Source organism: Nansenia antarctica, assembly GCF_963989245.1.
Source record: "Nansenia antarctica genome assembly, chromosome: 5".
Lineage (NCBI taxonomy): Eukaryota > Metazoa > Chordata > Actinopteri > Argentiniformes > Microstomatidae > Nansenia > Nansenia antarctica.
The window spans coordinates 40,678,693-40,698,667 of NC_137690.1; the positions used below are offsets into that span (position 1 = coordinate 40,678,693).

At 44.0% G+C, this 19,975-nt stretch overlaps 1 protein-coding gene across 1 annotated transcript in view; it reads left to right on the forward strand.

Moving 5' to 3' along the window:
* Positions 1-14,870: 14,870 nt before the first annotated feature.
* The window catches only part of LOC308158029 (uncharacterized protein), a gene marked incomplete at its 5' end in the record, with an annotated part of 28,860 nt that continues 23,755 nt past the window's right edge, over positions 14,871-19,975 (forward strand). Inside the window, 2 exons of the mRNA XM_080531621.1 lie at positions 14,871-14,985; positions 15,217-15,804. Coding sequence (XP_080387747.1) covers positions 14,871-14,985; positions 15,217-15,804 — 703 coding nt within the window. The remainder of the gene's footprint in view (positions 14,986-15,216; positions 15,805-19,975) is intronic.

Consider the following 19,975-nt stretch of genomic DNA (forward strand, 5'->3'; position numbering starts at 1 on the left):
GATGACCCTGCCTGCAGAATCACTTCTTCAACTGCATTCCCCATGTCAATGTAGCTAGCTAGTTTAGCTGTACACTTACAATAACTAGGGATGCACCGAACATTCGGCCACCGAATGTATTCGGCCGAATATCGCAAAATAAAGCACATTCGGTATTCGGCCGAATGTGTGAAAACACTGAATGTTTACCACCGAATAGTGGGCGTGTTTTGATGACGCAATCAAACAGTGTAAGCATCCCATGCTGCTCAGCGAATGAGACGAGCATTGACTGCATGCTGCTACATCTTATAATTATGACAGCCTTGCCAGTGGCCACTATGTATTATATATATATTAGGGGTGCAACGGTTCAGTTGGCCCACGGTTCGGTATTTTGGGTCACGGTTTTCGGTACGGTTCGGTTCAGAAACAAACGTTCCAGACCAACTCGACCTCTGACCAAAGGCCGCGTTCGAGGCATTCACGTGGACGCTCCGGCGCTCTCAGAGCTAATTTACGAACGCGGCCAAATTGATCTTCTCGCCATAAAGCTTAAGCGTACAGTGGGCTTCCTGTATAGATTTAAATCTTGCTTTTCCTTGGCTTCCAGAAAACGTCTTGTCTCCGCCCTTTTCCTTTCACAATTGGATAATGGTGATACAGTATATAGGTTTGCTTCTCTGTCCACTTTATCCAAGCTAGACCCCCTGTATCATTCGGTTCTAAGATACATCACCAATAGTGCCTTCAGGACCCATCACTGTACACTGTATAGTCTGGTTGGATGGCCATCTCTTTCTGTCAGAAGGCTCCAACACTGGTACACTCTTGTGTTTAAAATCATCTCTGGCTTCTTACCGAATTATCTGGGCCTGAAGTTCATCCCTATACCGAGTGGCTCGGGTCTCAGGTCTCGTAGATGGCTACAATACAAGGTGCCACTTATCATGAACAATGTTGGAAGGGCAAGCTTGTCTTATTATGGCCCTTGGTCTTGGAATAACCTACAGACTACTTTTAAATTAGAGGCCCTTATTTCCATAAGTATCTTAAAGCGTAGATTAAAGGATGTGGTCACCGCTTGCTGTACCTGCTTTGGTTAGACTTCTCAATGTTTTAATCACCTTGTAAATACCCCTACCATTGTTTGTCTATTGTATTGTTGCCACTGTCTTATGTCCTGTCTTGTTATCTGAACTGTTTTTTAAGCTACTATTTTGACCCTGTCTTGGCCAGGTCTCTCTTGTAAAAGAGGTTTTAATCTCAATGTGACTTCCTGGTAAAATAAAGGTAAAAAAAAAAACGAAAACCGTCACGGTTCACTAGTGAATTGAGCCGTGGAACGCAAACCGTACCGTCCGTAAAAAAAAACGAGAACCGTTGCACCCCTAATATATATATATATATATTATTATTTTTTTGGCTGCGTTCGTAAATTCGCCCCGAGAGCGCCGGAGCGCACACTGGGTTCGACGTCATAAAGGGACCAAGTAATTTGATTGGACAAGAGGCCTTCCATGAGTGCTGATCAGATTTCCAAAGCGAATTTACGAACGCACCCTTCCGTTCCACATTGCAGCCTGTACTGTAGCACATAGGCTGACGTCACAATTTCGTCAGTGTTGAAGCAAATGGTTATATATAATATAACTAATGTTAAATATGGTCTTTTACGAAAAGAAGTAGCCTAGTAAAAAGTAGGCTCAAAGCACTTTTATCCCAATGCACTTTTTTGTTGTAGGCCTACAAAGATTTTCTTTCAGCAGCTATTCAGGGAAAACAAAAACATTTAATTTGACTGATTTATTTTATTTATTGTGCTTTGTTGGTATAGACTGATGTCTGCTGGAATGTTCAATAAAAGTTATTTTTTTTCAATCTCAATTTCTTTCTTTGAGAAGCATGAATAAAAAGCAAAATGTATTTAGTTTATGCAATGATAAAATTAAAAACTGCCGATACACATTCGGTATTCGGCCAAGTGTTTCCTTAAATTCGGCTTCGGCCTCGGCCAAGAATTTTCATTTCGGTGCATCCCTAACAATAACACATCTTTTTTTTGGGACTGCCCCACTCATATTTTTCTTTTTATTGTCATAGAGATGGTAGAGATTTGACAGGAAGGATGGGAGAGAGAAGGGATGACATGCAGGATATGTCCGCGGCCGGAATCGAACCGGGAACCCTGCGGTTACATGGTCAACGCTTAGTCCACTCCGCCACCTAATCGCCCCGACAACAATGCACACTTCTACAACAGCATTGCAAGACGTGTGCAGCGAGCTACAGCAATAACAGTTTAACCTTAAAGCCAACAACATGGATAGATAACCAGCATGCTAGCTAGTTAGCCTAGAGTTTACACAAGCATGGCAGCTTCGTGGCCTCTACCTGTCAATACGAAAGACACATCAAACTTTATTGGAGCGAGCTAACTAGTCTTGCATGTAATCTGCAATCAAGTGTCATGGGCTCAAAACACCCAAAATTTTGCTCTGCATGTTTTAAATTGCACAACTCTATTAGCTACAGTACAAGACATCCACAAAAAGCATTCTAGGATAAGTGGCAGAAGGCTGCAACCCGCCTGACCCAGCAAGTGGCTGACTCAACCGCTTGGGTGGCCAAGTGTAACGTGTGGACAAAACACTATAATATGGCGATATTATGTGGTTCTAGCCCGGCCTCTCTCACTGCAACGTCCATATTCCTTGAGTTGTCCGAAACCAATATTTAATTTTTTCATCTCACCGATTTAAATCACATATTTTGTCTCATATCTGTATCGTTACATACCTACTTGTTACATATCTATTATGTATATTATTAGAGATGCACGATATGCATTTTTTCCAACCGATACCGATAACCGATGTTTACCCGCTTCTCGTGGCCGATAACCGATATGATAACCGATATGAGAACAGATATAATTTCACAGTTGATAACCTGTAGTTCATGCACACCTGAAGGTAAGAAAGGCTATGTAGTGAGCAAAGATTGATGATTTAATATTCCATAGTGATCTCACCAAATCTAACTTACCGTATTTTCCGGACTATAAGTCGCGCTTTTTTTCATAGTTTGGCTGGTCCTGCGACTTATAGTCAGGTGCGACTTATATATCAATATATATATAATTTCATACAGACTGACATGAACCAAGGAGTAAACATTACCGTCTACAGCCGACAGAGGGCGCTCTGGGCCGCTCTGGGCTTGTGACAACTATATGCTGCTCTAGACCCCTGAAGAAGCTATCTAAAACATTAGCTTGTTGAAGCTAAGCAAACGGTAGCTTGGTGAACTTGCTTACTGGTAACTTGCTTGTTGGACTCGCTGCCTTGTTATGTTCATTTAGCCTATTCAGCTTCCCAGGTGTGTTCTTTATGCTATTGTGTTGCTGAATAACTGTTAATGTGCTATGTTAACATACCGGACTTCTATTCAGCCTGTTGTTCTGTGTTCTATTGTGTAGTTGAATAAACTTGCCTTTCCAGATTAAATGTCTGTTCTTGGTCTTGGATTTTGTGAAATATATTTCTAAATAAATGCGACTTATAGTCCAGTGCGACTTATATATGGTTTTTCCTCTTAATGTCGCATTTTCTGACTGATGCGACTTATACTCCGGAGCGAGTAGAGTATAGTCCGGAAAATACGGTACATCACTATTGTTAACACAACAAAGAGAACACTTCTGACTTTTCAAATGTTGAAATCATTTAAGCCTCTTTCACACACAGTTCCCTGTAACTTCAATGGAATCCCAAGCTGTGCCGTCCAGCCATTTTCGCCGTTCACTCATGAGTCAAATGCCGGTAGATTCGCGTCTTGCTCCCTTTAACACATGTCGGCGTTTCCCTGGTTGCGAGATCTAAACTACTAGAACTGAAAGCGGCAGGTAACAGGCACGTAACATCCATATGCTGTATATATAAATAAATATATTTTACTACCAGCAAGACACCGGAGCACTCGTATCTATAACAAACGCGGAGATTGTATGAGCCCCGCGTCAGTCAGCCTTTCCGTAGAAATACATCGCTATCTAACGTTACATGTTTTAAGGCTGATCTGTGCATGATAGTGCTGCATTATGTTGATCTATTTATATTGATCTATTCTTGCCAATTCCTTATTACCAGTGGAAAGGGGGAAGGCTAAAACACTTTGAATAGAATAGATAGGACTTTCCGTTCAATGGAGGAAGCATGATACTCGCGAGTTCATCTCGCTTTTCCCCCCGTTGATGTACAGTACAGGCCAAAAGTTTGGACACACCTTCTCATTCAATGTGTTTCCTTTATTTTCATGACTATTTACATTGTAGATTCTCACTGAAGGCATCAAAACTATGAATGAACACATGTGGAATGATGTACTTAACAAAAAAGTGTGAAATAACTCTAAATATGTCTTAGATTTTAGATTCCTCAAAGTAGCCACCCTTTGCTTTTTTGTTGTTAATAAAATAAAAAATTGTTGTTGTTAATAAAATATATAATAATAATATTAAATATATATATATATATGTGTGGCGGCCTGGGAAAACCCTTCACATGGTGGCATTTTGACATTTTCATTTTTTAATATTTCCATAAATTAGAAGTTCTCAGCTATTCATAACTGGTTGAATGACTGAGATAGCCCTTTATTTTTAAAAGTTATGAGCATTTTAATGTATCATGTCAAAAAAAGTGAAAGGTGAGAAAAATGGCTTCAAACTTTCCAACAGATTCCAACATTCCATTTGCTCCAGTACCATTCTGCAACATTCTACAATCATTCAGCTTCAGCACTTGGCTTGATGTGTGTGTGTGTGTGTGTGTGTGTGTGTGTGTGTGTGTGTGTGTGTGTGTGTGTGTGTGTCTGTGTGCGTGCGTGCGTGCGCGCGCTGTGAAAAGACCTAAATATATTAAAATAGACCTAAATATCATCAATGAAATATTTTTATAAATTGATAACTCATTGAATTCACATTATAACAATCAAACAGGTGAATACACGTTTGAGCTTGAACGTGGTTATAATAATGTACATTTGCATAAGCAACAATAACTGAAAATGTTTTATTTAAAACTGGCGCCCCACTTACTCAATTGTCTCCGCTTAATCAATTATCTCTATCTCTTTCCACCTCCTTCTCTGGTTACCCCCCCCCCCTAACCTTATAGCACAACACAGGGAATTAGGAATTAAGGAATTAATTAATTAATCAATAAGGAATTAAACATGCATACAGAGAAACAATGTGCTCAAGTGACATGACCTTTTTTCATTTATCCATTTCTTCTCATATAGAGGCCAATTCATGTTTAATTTACTCCACACACCTATTCTACATGTGTCAGTATCACAACATCTCAGAATCTCAATTCATAAACATTAAAGCACTTAATCTACTCATCTACTCTTCGGATCGTCGTGAAGCTCTGGGAGGTTTTGGTATAGTTGGACAAGGGCAGGTGATGTCTTGGAATTCCTCAGCAGTGAATGGCCGGATTTCCTTGTAAAGGTACCACTGCCGCCTGGCATCCAGCCCGTTGGGAACGATGATGGAAGGCATTTCAGAGGAAAGGGGTACTCCATCTCTGAGCAGATTCTGCTGTGTAATGTCACTGTCACTGAAGTCTTGGATCTTCACCGTGCCTGTTCCTTCAGTGAAGTGGAAATGGTGTTTCCTCTTGATCCCCACCACCTTTCTGAGGTGAGGGCTGACGAAGCTCATCCAGTCGTAGGTTGGTACAATGACCTCCCCACTTTCAGTGCCACAGATCTGTGCAACATTGACATGTGAGGACTGCTCAACCACATGGACAATGTCGCTGATGCAGTCCACCTTAGTTTTTTTGAAGAGGCGCTTCACCAAGCCGAAGCACCAGTCGCAACTGAACTTGGTGTGTCCAGTGAGCAGGAAAGACAGTGTGATTTGTTTGTGCCGTCCAGTCAGAACCCGCCACATCAGGTACCACATCATGCAGGAGTTTTTGTTTTGTCCAGCGCAGTGGTCTGCATGGAGATGCACATGGGTTTCTCCCAGCCCATAGTTTTCAAAAAAGTAGTGCAGCATGGATACCACACAGTTGGCACCCTTGCTTGTCTGGCAGCTCTCATCAAGGAGAAAGTTCACCTGCTTGGGAAACGCCTCACAAGCAACCCCAAAAAGGCCACACTTACGGGGACATTTGAAATACACAGGGCCGGGCTGCAAAGGATTGGAGGGGAAATGAACTTGCTGTGCAAAATCAAAACTGTAGTGCATTTTGCCAGAGAAGCTGCAGGGTGGATGGGGCCCAATATCGGCACCAGGAGGCACCTCTTGCTTGACTTCCTTACACAATTTCTGGTAGAGGGATCTCTCCATGGTAGCCCTCCGCAAGTGCTCCTCCATCTCATGCACAGCCTCACTCTTCTCACTGTCAGGAAGATTTGCTGCACGGGCCAGTTTTGCCACTCCTGACTGACAGTACCAGCAGAGATCAGTGGCCGGACGCATGGTGGTGACAAATGGCACTAACTGCTGCCATAGCTTCCTAAAGGTTCTGTAGGAAACCACTCGTCTACCAGCACCCTCAGCTGCTAAGCAGTAGTGGTTGTGTAGGAGCCAATTACTTTGGATGAGGTTTATGATTTTGCATTTATAGTTTTGGATACATTCTACACTGGAAATGTTAATAAGTATAATGTAGAAACAATGTTTTGATATATGATTTGTATCAGCATAGGAAACCCCTTTGGTTTTAGCTTTCAGAGCCCATGTTAAATATTGGGGCTGCTGTCTCTTTAAGAACGTCAGACCTCTTTACGTTGAAGGTAACTTTCTAGATTGTTCTAGGCAGTGTGTCGGTGATTGGATTTGAGACTGGAAGCATATAGTTTTTTGACCGTAGTCGTAGTTGCAAACATAGTTTACGAAATTCACAATCTTGCTCATGTAAAGGAGATCTTACCTGTGGAAATTGGAATAAAACCTTTATCTTTTTACATCGGAGTCCTGTGGATTTTTGGTATTCTAAACTAAGGAGTGCAGCAAGCACGAGTAGCTAACTGTAGCAGCTAACAGTCCATCGTCGGCCCCTCATATTAGTCAAAAAACTTCGTTTCGTTTGGAGGAAGGATTCACTCACGAGGGAGGAAGGATTCATTCACGAAGTATTGGACCTCTGGAAGGAAGGAAGGAAAACGGAAGGAAAACGGGACTTTGCTGTGAGTGCTGAAGCTAATCAGAGAATCAAGATTGCTAAGATTCTACCAGCACATGGTCATGGACATCGCGCGTGAGTACAGTAGCTAGCCTACCTGTGAAGCCCAGTGTGGTCATTTTGTGGAAGGAATTCAAGCCTGCAATAAATGTCTAGGACTGTCTTGCAATATTCATAAAGTCAATATGCAGGTAGCAGATCCCACCTCGACGGCTGAGGGTAGAATGATTAAAGTTACAGCTAAGGCCGCTCAGGAAAGGCTGACTCGTTTGATGAACCAGAGGAAGGCTACGCTAGGTCAGCTAACTGGTCAAATGAACCAGATAGGTCAGCTAATGCAAGAAGGAGATGATAGTAATCTGCAAGTTGTCCAGACAACGTTGATAGTTAATTTCAATAAGCTCTTTGGAGAGTTTTGTGAGCTTAACACCTCTGTTAAGGTGTCACTTAAGGAGATATCAGATGAGGAGATGGATAAGGACCAGGATGGATGGCTGACATGTTCCACCACTTCGCCGAAAGGGCTGAAGCATGGATGAAAGAGGTTCATCTGCGTATTGCTGAGGCTAAGAAGCAAAATGAAGAGGTGGAGCCTTCAGATAGTGTATCTGTTGTGGTCTCACGAAAGCAAGGGTCTAGAGCGTCATCCTCAGTGCATTCTAAAGCATCGTCATCTGCATCAACAGCTCGCCTGAGAGCTAAATTAGAGAGAGCTGTCCTGCAAGTCCAAGCATCTGCTCTGAAACAAAAACAAGTGTATGAGGAGCAGGAAGCTAAGATAATGATACAGCTAAAGACACAGAGAGAAGAATTTGAGTTACAGACTGCCTTAGCAGCCTCAGATGCTAAGCTAAAATTAATAGACGAGTTTGAGGGTCGTCACATCCCATATAGAGCCCCTAGTGCGGATGGAATGAATTCTTACATCGAGGCAGCTAAGCCCTTCGAAGTTCTCGAGCAGGCTATGCCTACTCTTTCTCATGCTGTATTACCGAAGACGGAACATGCTAGCATTAGCAACCACAGTGCACCTGTTAGAGCTAAGCAGCTAGAACAAGAGACTATCGGGTCCACAAAGGCCATCATGGAGTTCCTAGTGAAACAACAAAACCTCACTACTCTGCCTCCTCGGAAGATTCAGATGTTCAGAGGAGACCCTATGGAATACAAGCTATTCATCAGGGCCTTCGAACATGGAGTGGAGGACAAGACAGATAGTGATAGAGACCGGCTGTACTTCATGGAGCAGTACACGGATGGACAACCCAGAGAGCTGATACGAAGTTGTCTTCACATTAGGGGTGGGCATCGATGATCGATGATCGATTAATTGATCGATAAGGTCTTGTTCGATCACGAAATATTTTGCTCGATAATCGTTAATATATATATATATATATTTTTTTATAATAATAATGGAAATTAGTTTGTCCACGTTATGTGTGAGAAATGAACTTTGCATTTGCCTTCGCATTGAATTTCACAACGCAGTACGGCATGACGGAAGTTCCCGTACGTTAGTGTAACCTGACCTCCAGTAATAGGTGCGCGATCTCCACTACTTCCTGAAAGGCACCTTGCATGTTCAATTGATTAATCAGCTGTGCGGTAACTTGGACAGTCAGTGGAGATGGAAGGCCCTATCCCACTGGCTGGAGGAGATGAGGCCATGCCGCCCGACTCTGAGGAGGACGAAGGAGCCCCAGCAGGAGCACCTGCTCCGGTCAGCGCCATGGCACAGCTCCTCGGGGAGCAATACGCAGCAGGCGCTGCTGCTGACATCCCCATCGAAACCGAAGTTTGCACCTTTCTGAGGGAGCCTTCTGCGGGCCTGAACTGCGACCCAACTGACTGGTGGAAATTAAACGAAAGAAGGTTTCCTCGGTTGGCCAAATTAGCGCGGACCTACCTCTGCATCCCCGCAACCTCGGTGCCTTCGGAGCGAGTGTTTTCTGCGGCTGGCCTAACTGTCACCAGATTGCGTTCGTCTCTCACCCCTGAACATGTTAACATGATCATCTTTTTGAACAAGAACCAGTAGGCCTGCCGCCTACAGTCTCTCGCTGGAGTTTAAATTTAAGTTAAGCTGGACGCTCTTAAGGACACTAACGTTTTCAGTCATCCTCCTATTTGTGAGTAACTGTTTTTTTACTGCTCCTATGGTGAGTTACTTATTTTCTATATTTTTATTTATAATGTAAAATGTGTTTTTAAGTTAAACAATTTAGGCTACTCACTGCCTTGTTTAAGAGGATTGTTATCTGACTGTAGTGTCTAGTTAATGTGAATGAATGAATGTGTGCATTGTGCAATTCTGCAATAGCAACACAAATAAAGTTTTTTCCCCAAGGAAAACATGTTTGTTATTTCTGCCCTATTTTATTTTATTTTTTTTATGAAAAAAAAACCTTATTGATTAATCGATAATTGATCGTTAATTCGTTACGATTATCGAACAAAAAATGTTGATCGTTTGCCCACCCCTACTTCACATGGAACCAGAACGTGGCTATCGTGAGGCGAAGAGGCTCTTGAAAGAACATTTTGGAAACGGATACCAGATCTCGGTGGCATACGTCGACAAGGCACTGAACTGGCCCACTATTAAGTCTGACGATGGAGAGGCGCTTCGCTCCTTTGGCCTCTATCTCACTGGATGCCTCAATGCTATGGCAGAGGGGGAGTACATGGAGGAGCTCGACAGCGCAACCAACATGCGTGCTATCATTGCCAAGCTTCCGTACAAGCTGAGGGAACGGTGGAGAGGCAAAGCGTATGGTATCATGGATAAGGAGCAGCGTAGAGCCAAGTTTCATGACCTCGCAGGTTTTGTAAACAAGCAAGCTGAAGAAGCCTTGGATCCCCTGTTCGGGAACATAGCAGATGGAGTCAGGAGCCAAGCTAGAGCTCACAATGATGAGAGGTCGACCAGAAAGAGTGGCGGTTGAGGAAGCTTTACCACTGCTGCTACAGTGGTAGGGAACTCAACAGAGACAAGGGCCAAGAGGGAGATACTCTGTGCTTTTTCGAAACCTTGTATCTTCTGTCAAGGAGAACGGCACGCCATGGAGCACTGCGAGAAGATGAGGAGGTCTCTTCACAAGGAGAAGATAGACTTTTTTAAGAATAAGGGTCTGTGCTTCGGCTGTCTTAAACAAGGACATATAAGCAGGGACTGCAAGGAAAGGCTAAGCTGCCAAGACTGCCAGCTGACACACCCTACGGTTTTGCATATGAAGAACAAGGCTACATCTATTGAAGCTAAGCACGAGGGCGAGTCACCGGATGATGTACACAAGAGCGAGCCATCGGATGGGGGCGAAGATCATTCGGTGGTCAGCGGATGCATCAAAGCAGAGACGAGAACCTGCAGAGCCACTGGGGCCGGCAACACTGAGACCATCTTGGCGATCGTTCCGGTCCAGATCAAAGCTAAGAAGGGCAACAAGGTGTTGGCTACCTACGCTTTCCTCGACCCAGGCAGCAATGCCACATTCTGCACTGAGAAGTTAATGTCGGCACTTAACCTCACAGGCAGGAACAGAAACATCCTGCTAAAGACCATGGGGGGAGAGAGGATCATAAGCAGCCAAGTGGTATCCGGCTTAGAGATCTGGAGCTTGGATAGTAATGACTTCCTGGAGCTGCCCAACATCTTCTCTCAGAAGGCTATCCCAGCACGTAAACAGAACATCCCACTACAAGAGGAGGTGGATAAGTGGCCCCATCTCAGTCAAGTACGGATCCCGGAGATTCAAGCGGAGATAGGCCTTCTCATTGGGACTAACGTACCCAAGGCTATGGAACCATGGCAGGTTATATCCAGCCAAGATGAAGGGCCGTACGCGGTGAAAACACGACTGGGCTGGATTGTCAACGGTCCCCTCCGGGAAGACCATGGCCACGGAACCACAAGTGGACTCATACAGGTCACATCCAACCACTTATCAGTGGCAACGCTGGATGAGCTTTGGAGTCAACAGTTCAAGAATGACTTTCCAGAGGGTCAAGACGACAAACTGGAGATAACGAGGGATGACATCCAGTTTCTGGAGATGGTCTCGCAGTCTGCTAGGCTCACAGAGGGACACTACAGCATTAGGGCCAATCCCAATTCCCTTTTCTACCCCTATGGCTCGTTTTCGAGTGTCACTCGATTCGAAGGCAAGGCCTTCGAACACGTCACAAGCCCTACCCCTTGAAATCTAAGCCCTATGAATTGGGACAGCCCTTCACGGCGCCTACGTCATCAACAGTGGTTTAGACGCGGTACGGGTGACGCGTTGTGTTGCCGGCGAATTCTCACATCTCGCAATGCCTTCTTCAGCTGTGTTTATTTCTGTTGCGTGTGCTATAAGGATCTTTTTTCGTTTGTTATCAACACACTGTAGTTAGACGTTCCTTTTTTAGTCTCTTCCGTCAGCGATGTATTTTTTGTGGACATCGCAATAATGACAATGAATGACTCCAACCAAAACACAGAGTATTAACCATCTGTCAGCGCACAATGTTCCTCCAAAGATACCCGTGACTCAATCCTCAGCCACCACATACACACGAGTCCATCAGTAGTCATAAAGCGTTGTCCAAAAATCACGTTACCAAGCGCCTTTCTCAGAACAATTCGTCGTCTAGAATCCAAAAAGCAATCCATCATAGTGGTGGTCAAAAACGTAGAAAGAGGATCTCTTGGGGACACGGCCACATTTGCCCGTGAAGGAGAGATGACAAATAAGCGGAAACATTTCTCAGTAGAGTCGAACGGTGATAGATCATCATCCTTTACGCGTATCCTTAACTGTTACATTTCGCGTGTCATATGCCATCAGACATGGAAATATGTCAATGCGCGGCTGTCATGCACAAATCAGCTTGTAACGTTAGACACACTTATATCGGCATGATAACGTTTTGTTGTTGTTGTGCTTGTTATAAAGAAAAGGTCTATAATGCATTGAAATGAATGATACAACCCATTAATAATATTACATAATAACAACTGCTCGGATTAGATTGCGGGTGGAAATAGGTCAAAATGCGCGTCATGTACAAGTCAGCCGAACGTTTGATAGATAACTTTACATATGTACCATCATCCACTGTCAAACGCCACAGGTAATAATTGATTTATGATTGTACATCTCTGAAATGCTCGACTGTCATGCAGCGTTGCGTTACTGTAACGTTAGACACAGCACCGACATAAAAGCGATTTTTGGGTTATGCGTGTTATAAATAAAAGGTCTATAATGCATTGTAATGACATTAAACTAAGACAATAAGATGGTTATCGTAATTTTTCAAATCTTTATTAATAAGTAATTACAGAGAATTAAAATGACATTTCCGCATTGAATAGAGCGACATAAGATTTCTGTAGATGATTCGCAATGCATCCTGGAATCAAGGGGTAGCGTACCCCTATCCCTTCAAAGCTAGTCTGGTCCTGAAATCGCTCGAAACGAAGTAATAGTTAGCCCTCCCCCTTACCCCTAGCCCTCGATGAAATATGAATTGGGGCAGCCCTCGCCCTAAACGTGAACGCGCAAATCGAGCCATAGGGGTGAAAACGAAGGGCTAGGGGTGAATTGGGATTGGCCCTTAGTCTACCACTAAAGAGCACAGTCAAGATGCCAAACAACAGAAGAGTAGCTGAACAGCGAGCTCTCAACTTGAAGAGGAGGTTCATGAGGAATCCTGAGTTTCGAGCTGATTACACGGTGTTCGTGGATGATTGGATAACCAAAGGCTACGCAGTAAAGGTTCCCAAGGACGAGCTCAGCCGCAACGACGGGAAGGTTTGGTACTTGCCACACCATGGTGTGTACCATACTAAGAAGAAGAAGATCCGAGTGGTGTTCGATTGTGGAGCGTCGTTCCAGGGTACCACATTGAACAACCACCTGCTACAGGGGCCGGATCTAACTAGTACTCTGCTCGGTGTCATCACCAGGTTCAGACAAGAGGAGGTGGCTATCATGGCGGATGTGGAAGCTATGTTCCACCAGGTTAGGGTGCCGATGGAGGATGCCGACCTTCTCCGGTTTCTCTGGTGGCCTTCCGGTGACACCAGCCAAGAATTGGTGGAGTACAGGATGACGGTGCACATATTTGGAGCCACCTCGTCTCCAAGTTGTGCCAGCTTTGCCCTTCGGAAGTGTGCAGAAGACAGCAGAGACCAGTACGGCGCCAAAGGGGTCGAAACCGTGCTGCACAACTTCTACGTCGATGACTGCCTCAAGTCAGTTAGCTCAGAGGAAGAAGCTGTTTCCTTGTACCACGACTTGAGAGCTATCCTTAGTTCGGGAGGATTTCGGCTCACAAAATGGGTGAGCAACAGCCGGGCCGTGCTGTCAGCCATTCCTGCAGAAGAACGCGTCCAAGAAGTTAGAGACCTAGATTTGGACCTGGACAAGCTCCCTTTTGAGCGAGCGTTGGGAGTCCGATGGTGTACCGAATCTGACGACTTCAAGTTTAAGATCGTCGTACAAGACAGACCATCCACGAGAAGAGGCATTCTCTCTGTAGTTGGCTCAATCTACGATCCGTTGGGTATCCTAGCGCTGGTGGTCCTGATGGCAAAGAAGATTCTACAAGAACTCTGTAGACTGAAGCTAGGTTGGGACGATGTCATTCCTGATCATCTAGCACAACAATGGTCCAACTGGGTGAGCGACCGTCACCTGTTGGAAGACTTCGGAGTGGCTCGGTGTTTCAAGCCTAAAGGCTTTGGCGAGACAACATTCAGCCAACTGCATCACTTTGCAGATGCTAGTCAAGAGGGCTATGGAACAGTGAGTTATTTGCTACAGAAGAGCAATGACAACGAGCTTCATGGAGCCTTTGTCATGGCAAAGGCCAGAGTTGCTCCACTCAAGCCGATTACCATCCCACGCATGGAGCTATCAGCAGCTACCATGGCAGCGCGCATGGACAGAACTCTGAGATCAGAACTGCAACTTCAGCTCGAGGAGTCTGTGTTTTGGTCAGATAGCACACTATCGAGTGGAGACCATCTTGAAGTTGTCCGAAGTAAGACAGTGGCGATATGTGAATACCACAAAGAACCCTGCTGACCACGCGTCAAGGGGACTGAACGTGGAGTCATTCCTGCGCAACGAGACTTGGATACAGGGGCCGGACTTTCTCACCAAACCTATGGAGGAGTGGCCAAAGAATCCAGACAACCCTGGGGACCTAACCATGGAGGACCCAGAGGTAAGGAACACCGTGGTCAGCGCCACTACAGCTGAAGAGCAGTTGGATACAGTGCAGCAGTTCCTCGAGTACTTCTCTTCCTGGATGCGCCTCAGGAAGGCGGTAGGTTGGATCCTCAAGCTGAGAAACACTCTGCTGTGTCTGTGTCGCAAGAGGAAGGAGATGCGCACTTCTCTCACACAGTCTGAGGCTCAGAAGCAGATGATGATCTTTAAGGCAGGCCTTGCGAAGACCAACCTCACTGTGGAGAACCTAAAGGAAGCAGAGCTTGAGATCATTCGCTTCAGTCAGCGGCGGAAATTCTCAGAAGAGATCACCGCGCTTCAGAAAGGCGATGGCGTGAAGACTACTAGTCATCTCTGCAAGCTCAAACCCATACTTCAGGATGGAGTCCTCAGAGTAGGTGGAAGACTCTGCAGAGCAGCGATGCCGGAAGAGGTTTAAGGTCTAAGGTCTAAGGTCTGGATGTCTAAGGACCTCCATGTGGCAGAACTTATTCTCAGAAATATCCACCAGAACTTGGGTCACAGTGGTCGCAACCATATGCTGTCCAAACTGCGACTCAAGTATTGGATCCCTGGTGTTCACGCAGCTATAAGAAGAGTTCTTTCCAAGTGTGTAACCTGTCGACGCTCGTATGGTGCCGCTGGGCAACAACAGATGGCTAATTTGCCTCAGGACAGGGTCCTGCCAGATTAACCCCCATTCACCAACACCGGGGTAGACTTCTTTGGCCCGTTTGAAGTTAAACGTGGCAGAAGCATTGTGAAGAGGTGGGGTGTTATCTTTACCTGCCTGGCTATCCGTGCAGTCCACATTGAGGTGGCGTCGTCTTTGGATACGGACTCTTTCATTGATGCTCTCCGTCGCTTCCTAGCGAGAAGAGGCCAGGTGAGAATCCTCCGTTCAGATAACGGGACAAACTTCGTTGGAGCTGAGCGTGAGCTGAAGAGAGCTATAGAAGAGTGGAATGGCTCTAAGATTGAGGACACTCTACGTCAGAGGGGAATCCAGTGGATGTTCAACCCCCCTACTGGTTCTCACCATGGCGGAGTCTGGGAACGGATGATCAGGTCGGTCAGGAAGATTCTCAGCACCACCTTAAAGTTACAGACCTTGGATGAGGAAGGCCTGCACACTGTCTTGTGTGAGGCGGAAGCCATCATCAACAGTCGACCAATTACCAAGGCTTCCAGTGACCCAAACGACCTGGAAGCGCTTACCCCCAATCATCTCTTGCTTCTCCAGTCCAAGCCATCCCTGCCACCAGGTCTCTTCATGAAGGGAGATCTCTATGCCCGCAGGAGAGGGAAACAGGTTCAGTATATGTCGGACATATTCTGGAAACGATGGACCCGAGAGTATCTACCTCAGCTACAAGAGCGCCAGAAGTGGACACGTGTGTCGCGCAGCTTTCCTGAAGGAGATATCGGGTGGTAAAGACCGTCCTCCTACGGTGTGCTTTGTATTGATGACCTCTGGCACCAGGTATGGTAATTCAGCGGCGGAAACAGAAGAAGAAGATTTATTTTTTGGGCTCCTTGTGTTTTTTAGTTGTTGATAATTGTCTCTTATCTAGGTTAAAAGGACAATTAGGGGCCGGTATGTAGGAGCCAATTACTTTGGATGAGGTTTATGATTTTGCATTTATAGTTTTGGATAAATTCTACACTGGAAATGTTAATAAGTATAATGTAGAAACAATGTTTTGATATATGATTTGTATCAGCATAGGAAACCCCTTTGGTTTTAGCTTTCAGAGCCCATGTTAAATATTGGGGCTGCTGTCTCTTTAAGAACGTCAGACCTCTTTACGTTGAAGGTAACTTTCTAGATTGTTCTAGGCAGTGTGTCGGTGATTGGATTTGAGACTGGAAGCATATAGTTTTTTGACCGTAGTCGTAGTTGCAAACATGTTCACAATCTTGCTCATGTAAAGGAGATCTTACCTGTGGAAATTGGAATAAAACCTTTGATATCTTTTTACATCGGAGTCCTGTGGATTTTTGGTATTCTAAACTAAGGAGTGCAGCACGCACGAGTAGCTAACTGTAGCAGCTAACAGTTCATCGTCGGCCCCTCACAGGTTGTATACTGTCTTCTTGCTGCAGTTGGTCGGCAGGAGTTTCAAATCTGATTTCCAGTGCCTCGGTGTGCGCCCCGGAAGGACTATAGCATTGGCCTCTGCATAGTTTAGTACGAAGTCCACAACAGCTCTCGTATCCTCCAACTTTAAGGCATTGGCAGGGAGCCTTTTCTTAGATTTGTGGACCCGTGCTTCTACTCCAGCTGCCTTGTAATGTTTTATTAATGCATTGAGTTTGTCCTGCCCAATGCAGTGAAGGAATTTAAATACATCTCTGCAGATCCTGTAGCCATGATAATAATAGTCTGTGTGTTGAGCCTTGCGCTCTGTTTGGTCCTTCTTCTTAGATCGAATGGTGTGATTTGATAAATGCATTCCGCAAGAAAGTTTAGACAGGATCACAATGTCAAGCTCTAAGTTTTTATATTACTCATATTACTCAGATTATGCCACCAGGAGGTTTGCTTCCTAAGCATCAGTGGTGTAGTCTAGTGTTTTCTAGTGGGTATACTGTGATTTTCCCCTCCCAGCCTCATATCGTTCATTTTGGAACGCCATAAAAATAAGTCTGCGCTCCCTGTCTAACGTTATATCTAACATTACATGTTATAAGGCTGATCTGTGCATGATAGTGCTGCATTTTGACATATTTCATGGTACATTTGATGGTACATGACACTATAGCCAAAAGTGAAGTGCTTTGTAACACAGACGGGGTGAATTTTATGAATGAAAGTGTGAAAGTGGGTGTACGGAAATCCTTGGCCTTTCCTAGTGGGTATACGGCGTAGTCCTGCGTATCACGTAGACTACACCACTGCTAAGCATCTTGACTCAGACTATGAATCAGCTATGTAGTAGCTAAGTTTCTTATCAAGAGTAGGCTACATAGGTATTGAACATAATTGTATTATCCTTATTATTATTATTGTTATTATTATTGTTTAAAACTTAAAACTGTCTTACCTTGCTCTTCATCTTCATCCTCTTCAGGAGGCACATCAAGGTGTGGTCTCTTAGGAGGACCACTTTGACCATCACTCTCACTTGACTCACTACCACTAGTGTCATCCCCCTCAGATTGAGGAGTAGTAGTGGTAAAATAATTATCAATTACTTCTCTCAACTCGTCTGCCCGAGCTATATTGCTCATATTCATCTGAGCTAATTCATTGATACAACGTGAAATGTAATCTTGTGAGGCTGCCATCTCTCTCTCTCTCTCATCTAGGCTACTTTGACAGGTCAAGAAGCTGACTGTCAAATTTTCGCAGGGGTTGACCACCCCCAGCAACAATACACGTCACAGCCCATTTTCTCTTGTCTCTTGTCTTACTCCATTGGATAGGTGAAAAGTAAACAGGAAATGTTTTAGTAACATGTGAGAATGGATTTGTGTTGTGGATGGATAGCTGACCAGATCGACAGCTATGTGTAACGTTAACTAACTTCAGTCATAGTAAGTGACGATTTTCTACAGTCTTTATGCAGCACGGCTGTTCAGACGTAATTATCCTATGGTTAGTTTGACTGCTTGTGATGCGGTGTTAGTCTGCTCGCCTCGTCGGTATGCGAGGGACAGATCCATTTGTGTGTCTTCTAGTTAAGATTGTATTACTTTATGCTTATTGTGAGCATCAGTAAACTGGCAATAACACAGGTGGAAGTATCCTTTCGCTCATGTGTGCGTGCGTTGCTTAACTGAGAATGAGACAACGTGACGTTGTTTCGCTAGCAAACTACCCGCCACAAAAACATAAAAATAAGTACTTTCTCTTTTGTTTTCTTAAAATGTTTATTCGCCATAATGTAGTATGGAGTTCAAAGTACTAGAATACCACATAATATCAAAATCGCTGAAATAGGACATTTCATTCTATTTTTGCTCTTTGCCACAAACGAACGCCAGCGACATCCGACGGGTTTTCCCAGGCCACCACACATATAATAACATATTATTATTAACACATATTATATTTAATATTATTATTATATATTTTATTAACAACAAAAAAGCAAAGGGTGGCTACTTTGAGGAATCTAAAATATAAGACATATTTACAGTTATTTCACACTTTATTGTTAAATACATAATTCCTATGTGTTCATTCATAGTTTTGATGCCTTCAGTGAGAATCTACAATGTACCAAATAGTCATGAAAATAAAGGAAACGCATTGAATGAGAAGGTGTGTCCAAACTTTTGGCCTGTACTGTATTAAACAATCTAAGCAATCTAATCAGAGCAGTTGTTATTATGTCATATTATTGATGGATGTGCCATTTTTGATGGAGAGCAGTGAGCGGATGACTGGATGTGAGCATGTATTTTAGGGCTGGGTATCGCCACTGATTTCCCAAAATGATTCGATTCCGATTCACAGCTTTCGATTCGATTCACGATTCGATTCGATTCCGATTCGAATTCGTTACAATGGTTCAAGGAACCCTATAACATGTAGCATTGTTAAACATATCAATGTTTACATTAAGAATTGACTCAAAGCAGTTACATGAATGTACTTCTTATTGGAACATAAATGAACATCATTGACCAACATTTTGCTAAATCAGACACTACAAAAAGTGCTTTTTAACGTGCTTTACTGCAGCCAGTGTAAATAAAGGGGCTACAAACATAGCCTATCGGTAAACAAGACATCACATATCCCTCAGGACTGTCTCAAATAGCTTATTTGCATAATATATACTGTATACGGTATATATACAAAATAAAAATGTGCAAAACTCAAACGAAAATAGTGCAATAGATGAGGGTATTTTGGGGAACAAAAAAACGCATTGTAAACCATAATGTCCATGAAACTAAAGCCCTTCATTACTGCTTTCTCACTTTTTGGAGATTGGAAGATTTTATTTAGGAATAAACATAATTGGAAAATCAATGATTAAAAAAATACTGTAGTATACAGTAACAATAAGTTAGTGGAAACACCACAAATCTACGGAACCACTTATTGAGGCATCACCCTGACGTGAAACATGGAAAAGAGGATCCGAAACAAGCCTCGCTGATAAAGTGGCAAGGGATTGTCAGGTACGAGTCCATTGCTCTGGATGTCCAGCTGTCACACGTTATGGCAACTCTCTCTGCTGGCTGGAGTGAAGTTGCGATGTCACGTTTCACCTGCGCGGACATGTCTGGGACTATCACTTCACTCAACTGTTTGCGTGTCGGTAACAAGTAGCGTGGTTCTAGTACACTGACGACACTGACGACGCTGTAGTAATTTGTTGGGCACGCGGAGAATTTGATTGTAATTTGCAACCAAACGTCTTTATCAGCGAGGCTTGTTTCGGATCCGCTTTTCCATGTTTCACGTCAGGGTGATGCCTCAATAAGTGGTTCCGTAGATTTGTGGTGTTTCCACTAAATTTAACCTCCACTGCGCACAGCTTGCATATGGCTTTGCTTTTGTCCTGCTCATCTCTATCGTCATAATTTTTACATCCAAAATGCACC